Raw genomic sequence first — 8,897 nt, 5'->3', positions numbered from 1 at the left:
GTTTTTCTTTGTGTAATATGTCTTATTCTCATTAAAGAGACTGTTGTAGGTATTCTTCACAATTTCCTGACGTTTTAGACACCAAATGATGAATCCAAAAAAAAGGAAACGGCCCTTAATTCAGACTGCTCCACATACCAAACAAACTGTCCCACTTGAGCAACCATGAGTGGGGGGTACAGGGCGTGACTTGACTTTTGAAGGTGCAGCGTGTAAACACCTCCACATTAAAACGCAATTAAATCTGTGACATATTGATATAAACATATGCCAAATAACGTCACACGACACCATGACTTACCTTGAATACTACCATCTCTCTCTCTCTCTCTCTCTCTCTCTCTCTCTCTCTCTCTCTCTCTCTCTCTCTCTCTCTCTCTCTCTCTCTCACACAGCAGCAGAAGGAGCATCCTATAGGCTAATCAGCTGGTAGTTTCATCCAGCCTCAGCATCCTCCCCCTCACAGTAGAGGAAAGCCGACAGCCGGTGTGCGCGAGGTGTTTTTGTCCGCTACCATGGTGGAAATTACGGATATCGCGTGCCTTCTCGTCCCGCTGGCGATGCTCGCGGGGTCTACCTTTCAGACCGACGTGAAGAGCGTCAAAGAAGCGGAAAAAACGGGGAATTTCATGGAAGACGAGCAGTGGCTATCCACCATTTCACAGTACAGCCGCAAGATCAAGCACTGGAATCGGTTCAGAGATGTAAGTCCTCCGTGTTGATTGTGAGATGCGCGGTAATGCGGTACAAGACGCGCTGATGGGGAAATACGCACGAACATTCAGGAACAATAATAATTATCGCACACTTTCTTAGCCTAATACACACAAACTTGGTTCTGTTGTTGGAGCTTATTCCCACAAAATAGAAGCACACACTTTAGAGCAAATGTTTAAAAATGCGAAATTATTCAGTTATAACCACAAAAAGGTCTTTATTTGGATGGCCAACATAAAATTGAGACCAATAAGAAGATGGAAACAGAACATAGCATATGGGGGGATTGTGTTTTGAAATGTTCACATTCACAATATTCTTTATTTTTAATGAATGTCCTCTTCAAGCAGCCTACACATTTTACCTGATTGTGTCCTTGTATTTAAATCATTTTTTAAAATGTCTGTGAATATTATATGTGAATTTTATGTTTGGGATAATGGCAGGGGGAAATGTCCCGATGGCAAAAGACTGGATGTTTTACTTATCTCACTCTTCAAAATTCAGTCTAAAATCTAAAGTGATATTTATTTAGATAGCTTTACCAGGATTGCTAGGTCAAAAAAAAAAAGCCACCGTTGCTATTACTCTTGACACCTTTAGTGTATGGGCCCTTGGTTAATTATATGCAATTAATGTTTCAGTCCCACTTGCACAGCAGGAGCAGTATAGACCTATTCCATCATGCTGCCCTTAATATGGGTTACCGGTTTCCAGACGTGTCCCGGGAGCTTTCACGAACAAGAGAATTAAGCAATTAAAGCAGGGAGGCGGGGATTGATTGATGTGCTTATTCACCTACTGAACAGACTGAACTAGGTTACAGGGATTGATTAAAGCCTGCAGGCTATGGACGGTGATATATTGCCCTGTCTGTGATTTTACCAATTTTACCTGCAAGCTCTGTGAAATGATTACTAATGACCCCAACAGGATTTGGACAATAGTGCAGTTGGATTATGTTCCTTACAACTCCTGCTAATTGGGTTTTAATAGATCCTGGGTGGTAACTATCACGTGATGGGTATCGTTATTGGATTTGAAATGTGAGCAGCTGCCTCCGGCTCGAGCATCCATGAGAACAATGCCAGATCTTCTCAGGAGGCGAAGCTTTGACAAGTAATAACCATTGCAGAGAGGCTTTGGTGTCATTTCTGATCCGCATTCATACGCCTCCTTATGGACGTCCCTGAAGAAAAGGTGACTGCGCGTGAAAATTGGCAGCCACCCCTCCTGGGATCGGATTACTTTTACTGTTATTACTTAAGGAGAATGTCCTCGGAAACTGTATTAAGGGAAGTAATGAAATTGTGGGCATGGAAAGATTAAGTCAGAATTATTGTGGGATTATAACTCACTGGATGGTGCTCTATATTTACACAGCTTTGATCCAAAATGTTAGAGCAGCAACCTCACACTGAATTCAGAGCATTGTTATTGGCTGTACGAAACAAAATCCCACCAAGAGTGAATAAAAACACAAACACAAACAGAATCAGTGGAGCATCCCAAGAGATAAACAGTTCTTCTTAACTTTGCTTAAGGGGTTGCCGCCTTGTAGAAAGATGTCACTTGCTCTGATTTCCCTTTTTTCCCCCTTGATTTATCATCAAAGCTGCTGGGTAACACAAACAGTTCCAGTTGCACACTCTCTCTTTCATGCTCATTATTCCCACAGGTGATTGTCTTAATGTGCACGCTGCATACGTGTGTGTGATCCAGCTACACTCTTGCAAGTGCAGAAGTGTGCTTTTTTTTTTTGTCGGGGCTGTTACATCTGTGCGCGTCCGTAAGCACGTTAAAGAGCAAGAGCGGCGGTGTCTCTGGTGGTGATGATGATGATGACAGTAGAAACATCAGAGAAGTGAACCAGTGAAACTCCCGGGGGGAATCACCAATAGAAACCACTTTGATTTCAGCTCGCTGCCGTAGCAACAGCAGTGTGTTATGGTGTTGAAATGGAGCGCGCATCACAGAGGGCTTGATGACTCTATCCCCTCACCAGTCCTGCTGCAGGGTGGAATCAGAGGAAACATCCTTTATTAGGATTTTTTTTCACATCCTTCAATATGCAAACTTCTTCAACTGAAGCAGGATTTGAGCTAATATTTCCTTGGTGATTCAGAATTAGAGCTGCTAAATATTGGATGTACATTTAATTGTTGTTTCTCATGTTGATCTTTGAGCAAAAATGCAAATCTGAATAAAAAAATAAGCAGTTCAGTCTTTGGGAATTATATGGTTTATGTATAAAGGACTGCCAATGACACAGTTATAGGTATTCAGATTACACAAATTGATGTTGACTTGCACAGTCCTCTGAGAGCTGAATGTTGAATATTAATCCGACACTGGAAAGGAATAATCAAAGCTGCACAACATGAAAGACGACCTCATTCATTCTCTCTTTAGCATGTACACAAACACACACAGATGCAATTAAAACCATCACACACACACACACACACACACACACACACACACACACACACAAAATGCACAGGCACACACTGTAAATATTTCACATGTATATTCTCTTGTGAAATGTAAAAGCAGAATCTGATAAGAGGCTCTTTTCTTTTTCAATAAAAATAGCTTCCACACTTCAATTCAATCTATTTCACAGGAAGACAAGGCGATTAAATTTAATAGTTACAGTCAACGTATAATAGAATGGGATACCTTCAATCCTTTAATCTGACAGGTGCACTCAACATTTCATTTCACTAATGCACCAAATCCAGGAAAAAAAGAGAACAAGGGAACGGGGAAGGCAGTCATGGTAACTGAGTTCAGAGCTATAACCCAAACACTTGGTGTTATTTGCTCAAATCTCATAAGACATTAAGTACTGTTAGTTGAAATTAAAACAGGTACACCATGGAATCAATGTCTTTATTCTTTCTATTACTCTAAAAAGAAAGGTATTAATAATAATGGACCACTAGACAGCTCTGTAATGGATGAATGAAAGATCGAGACAAAATACACATATAGAATACAAAATAACATTGTTTTCATCATGTACTCAATTGTATTTTAAGCTTCATCTTTAACACCAGACACTTAATAAAATGTGTTCAGCACACATACATTTCGAGATTTAATTATAGGGACATTTATATGTCAACTGGGATCATCTCACCAGTCAAGGCTCTGTCTATGTTCAGTGTGGAATTAAGTGACTGGAGTCTAATGCATTTAGTGCATTGTGGATCCAATTTGGTATGTCTACTGAAGGCAAATCAACAGTAAATTAAATTTTTGTGCTCAACTTCCATTGTAATTAGGATACTGTCCATGAATTTACCAAGCTATGAAATGGCTCTGGTATGTTTTATTCCTGTTGATTCAAGATAAACTCAGGTATATGACTAGAAATGGATGATTATTAGGAATGCAACTCACAGGAAGCTGTTTATTGTCAGCATCCCTGACACATGCATGTACATAAGAAAGAGCTCAGTGTTTATGATGTGAGTTTTGGTTCATATTTTTCTTGTTTTCTCTGCTTCCCTCCCAGCGTTGTCTGTGCCTGGTGAACCCTTATCTTGTAAACACATGCCCCTCCACTGTGGACCACTCAGTACCAATCCTGCCTGCACCTCCTATGCATTCGCTTCACTTTTAAGGGAAAAAAAAACTCTGTGCCAGCACAAAAACATCAGATCCCTGTGTAGTAAATGGCTTTTGCAGAAGGTTCTGGCAATCTAGCAAGGACATTTGACGAGAAGTTTACCTTCGCTGCCTGATTTTAAAGTCAATCTTAAAGTGGCTCCAATCCAGCACAATGTCAACGCTTTGTGATTGTGGGGCACTCGTCAGTGCTCCTTTTTATCATTTCACTACAGCATACAAAACATAATTGTGGATAATGGCATATGCAACACTGGAGCCAAATACTCCATTAAAGACCAGATGAACAGTATATTTACATCACCGGCTCAGACTGGCTCTTCTGACGCGCAGGCGCTCGACTATTCCATGCTCTCTGACGCTAGTAAAGACTGCCACTGATGCATTAACGTTACCAATGATGATAAGAGTTTATCAGAAATCCATTAGTCTATCTTGTCATACTTTGTTATGGTCGGAGTCGTTTCTTATCATACTCCAGATTCTTTATGGAGCTGCAATCGGCCAGAGCTGTGTTTGCGTATAGCAGATGGATCTCGATCACATCTAACGCTGTCGGGAAAGTTGGTTTGGTTGTTCAGGGTTTGGAGGGACTACTGGTGCGTTGTGTGGCTGGCGTCTTGGCCTTTAGATGGGCTGTAATTGAGAAGAAGAAGAAAAAATAAATAGCTTTTCATCATGCTGTGCTTGCACAGCCACAGCTGCTCCTCACTGCAGTACAACAGCTACAGCTAAAGGGCACAGGTGCCGCAGAGACACTGGGAGGGGATTTTCTGAGTAGTGAAGAAAAGTAATACATATCAAATTTCTCAGCAGATGCAGTCGTTTATGAAACTGAATACAGGTGTTACTAATAGCGGCAGAAAAAAAGGACACCTTCGTGTAACATTCTTCCCTAAAGATGCTAGGAATGCCCGCACTTCAGCATTTCCCATACGCGACTTTTCGGCGTGACCTGCCTCTGTGTTGGACACGCCTGAGAGTTGATATGCAAAATAGATGGTTTGCTGCAGAGAACACCCAAAAACCAGGAATCTGCATGTAATGAGCTCTTTGTGCGATATTTCCAATGACCTCCTGGAGTTAGGAAACCTTTATGTGCAGTAAATAGCCCAATCACCAGCAGTAAAAGCCCCCCAAATTGTTTAAATGGTGTGTCAGTGTGATGTTAGTTTTTGTATGAATTCAGAAAAAAAGACTGTTTGTAACTTCAGTTGTAGGCTGTATTTCAGGATTAACTCTCATTTGAAAAATGTTACTTACATTTTTATGAGACTACGTGGGGCTTGTTGAAATTCTGTCTGGCCGGTTCAATAAATCATTGTTTTTTTGTTTTATTTTAAAGTAACAATAACTCTAATGGCAGTAGCTTTCCATACAGTAAATGCCACACAAGTGTTGATTACCTTTGGGCTTGAGCCAGACTGAGTCACAGCCAGTGCAAGATCAGCTCCAAAAGGCACAGTATAGCTGATACAGGAGAATTCAGAACAAGTTTGAAGTGGTTTAAAATATGGTGCAAAACTAGATATTTTAGCACCTCAGAGCTATTAAGTGGGCTTGTTGAGAAAAACACCAGATACATGCACATTAACCCACAGTGTGCGGATGGGAGAGGCCTGTTTTGAAACTAGCTGGCCATGTCGGAACTAACTTGAGACAAGTTTGTTATTTTGAAATACATTGGCACGCGATAGGGAGGATTTTGATTGCCTCTCAGCGACCCTCAATGTACCGGCAGCTCATAGCTAAAGGTGCTAACAACGGTAACAGTGCAAACTAAATAATAGAAACACAGTAGTAGTGTGAATGTATTTTAAGTGCACTCGATATGAATAAGCTGACTGTACAGTCAGTTGTTAGGCACCAGAAATGACGGCCAGTCTGCCTTTTCCACTTGATGAGCCAGGTTTCAGTCCTTGCTGTTGCTGCTGATCGAGTTGAGACTCTCTTATTCTATTACATTGTCTTCGACTCCAATCTGTTGCCTGATTCTTATCCTTCTTGTTGCTCCTACCAAGGCAACTTCATTGATTTTCCTATTGTTGCAGTTGAGCTTTGCTTTTTCACTGTGTGAAGGTTCTCCCTGTGTGTACCAGATTCTCATGTGAGTTGCAGACTGTTTCTTCTTCTCTGCAGGGCACTGAATTCACAAGGCCTGATTTTATTTATAGATAGTGAGTACAGGGCTGGCATGAGTGCACAGAGACATTGTGGACAAAGTATGATTTTTTTAAAGCTGCAACTGTAGGTGTGTCTGTTGTGTGCATGCCTTGTGCATAATGTAAAATTTTAAGGACAATGCAAGAAAGCACAGCATCAACTTGTCTGTCAAATTGACTGATCCAATTTGTCCTGTGCCTTTTCATATTTAGTTAGTGAAATGGAAAAAAATGCACATAATTGAGTGCAATTTTCAGCCAGCTTTTGTATTTTACCTTCTATCCATCCTTTGATGTCACAGTATTTCTGACGTCACTCATCTCTACTGGAGGCTGAAGGGCGTATGTGAAGAGCCTTTCTTAAATGAGGCAGGGAATTATTATGGAATAAGGATAATTATATTTTCTATTTGAGTGGCACAGACGTGAATGAATACCTTTTGTGCAACACCTTTGGTATGAAAGAGATTATTCATGTTCAAAACGATCAGGCGAAGTGGAATGCGGTGTGTTTTATGATAGAAATGGAAATCTATCTGTAAACTAAAGCATAAGAAAGGGACAAAGCTCTAGGTTGTAATTGAATTTTGTGTGTGCAAACTGGTGCATCTAATCAATGTATAGCACACACAATCCAAATCTGATCACAATCTAGATTTTGGGTAGATTCAAACTTTCTTGCCATGGGATCCTAGATGATTCTCTGTCTAGTGTTTTCAAATTTTAACTTAACATAGTATTTGAAAGCTCTGGGATTATTAGAAAAAGGAGCGCTCTGTGATGAAGTCAAGCTCGCTGTCATTAGTTGGAAAAATGTTTGACAAATCTCTGTGTCAAATTATTGCAGGTTTGACACGGAGACTGAAATGCAGTTTACAATTGTTGTCCCCGGAGTGGAAATACACCTGAGGCTCTGCAGATAAAACATATCATCAAAACAGAGGATAAATCAACAGAGAAATAAATCAGGATATCAATGTAATGGAAACACATGTAAAATATTCTATTAGATTTGCTTTTATCAAAGTCTTAAGGCTTTCAATCTTTAAATCCATGCTTTAAGCCAAAGTAATGATTGGCCATTTTCATGTTCAACTATTACCCAATTTAATATTTATATATGTATAATTAATACATGGAGCCATGGATAAAAAGTTAGTTCCTAAAAAAGACAAATTAAAGATAATTAAATACAAAGAGTGATGTATTTTAATCAAGAAAGACAAATGGTGAACTGAGAGATTAAGAAAAACATAAACACGGTGTGGTGTAATGTTTTGGATAAGTTGTTCAACTCAAAAAGTCTATAGAGCCGGTAAAATAAACACATATTGTACCTTTAGTTTCAACTATTTTGTTTGGTATCAGACAGTGCCAGTAGAAAAACAATTACATGAGAGGAGCGATACTTCTGGTGGAGAGGTAAGAAAAAAATCTCTGGTGGCAAATGGATTGATGAAAAAAGAGACTTATATTGAGTAAAGGGAGAGAAAATAGTTGCAGTATGACACGCAATTTTCTCTATTTAAACTTGGATCATTATTAGACTGACCGTTCGTGTTTGTATGTGTGTGTACTGTGCACACATGTACCAATGCTACCGGTTGAACTGTAGGCAGCTAACTGCAGCAGTTAACGTCTCTGAATAGCGGGAAAGACAACGAGTCAAGTGTGAACTCGGACCCGCCGATAGATTTAAGGTCAGACAGACCCTACGGGGACCTGTGATGAAGACGCCTGTTGGCCGTTCAGATGCTTCAAGGTCAGATACAGCTGTTGTTAATCAGTAAAAGACTGTAATTCGCACAACATTTTTGACTATAACTAAAAGCCAATTCAGTTGTGCATATTGTTTTCAAGCAAATGCGGTTTTTGCTAATTCCAGGGAGGTCCCTTTGTTCAATATGACTTCAAAGGTTATTGTTTTCATTTTTATTTAAAGGAGACTAATTAGTGAAATTTGTGTTTTTATTTATTATATACAATTTGCTTTCCCAGTCCTCCCAGCTCTCTTACATAAGGCGTCTTCTTGACTTCGTCCTGCAGGGGAAACAGACCAGTTTCTCAATGTTTGACGCTCTGCCTCTGCAATCTTTCAGCATCAGCTCAGAGCCCCATGTGCATGCACAGATACAGGAATCAGCATTCTTGCTTCTTGTGCCCTGCAGCCCAGTGTGCATGCAGATAAGAGGAGAACATATAGGATGAGAGTATTGTTGAGGGGGTTTTGTTTCATCTCAGGCGTGTCTCATGTGATCTATAAACCAAAGCTGAAAGGTTGTGTGAACAGCAAGTCTTAGTGCGAATCTCAAGGTGGGTGGAAGTGATACTGAAGACAACCTCGGGGCGATGTCATTTTTGTATTTGATTTGGGGTTATATT

General features: G+C 40.1%; 1 protein-coding gene across 1 annotated transcript in view; it reads left to right on the top strand.

Annotated features, from left to right (window-relative positions):
- Positions 1 to 424: 424 nt before the first annotated feature.
- The window catches only part of spock2 (SPARC (osteonectin), cwcv and kazal like domains proteoglycan 2), a 25,410-nt gene continuing 16,937 nt past the window's right edge, over positions 425 to 8,897 (top strand). Inside the window, exon 1 of the mRNA XM_068568050.1 lies at positions 425 to 704. Coding sequence (XP_068424151.1) covers positions 516 to 704 — 189 coding nt within the window. The 5' untranslated portion in view covers positions 425 to 515. The remainder of the gene's footprint in view (positions 705 to 8,897) is intronic.

Source organism: Clinocottus analis, unplaced genomic scaffold (assembly GCF_023055335.1).
Source record: "Clinocottus analis isolate CAN_PGR_092001 unplaced genomic scaffold, fCliAna1.0.p SCAF_8, whole genome shotgun sequence".
In the NCBI taxonomy this organism is placed as follows: domain Eukaryota; kingdom Metazoa; phylum Chordata; class Actinopteri; order Perciformes; family Cottidae; genus Clinocottus; species Clinocottus analis.
This window is presented reverse-complemented; position numbering and strand designations above follow the sequence as displayed.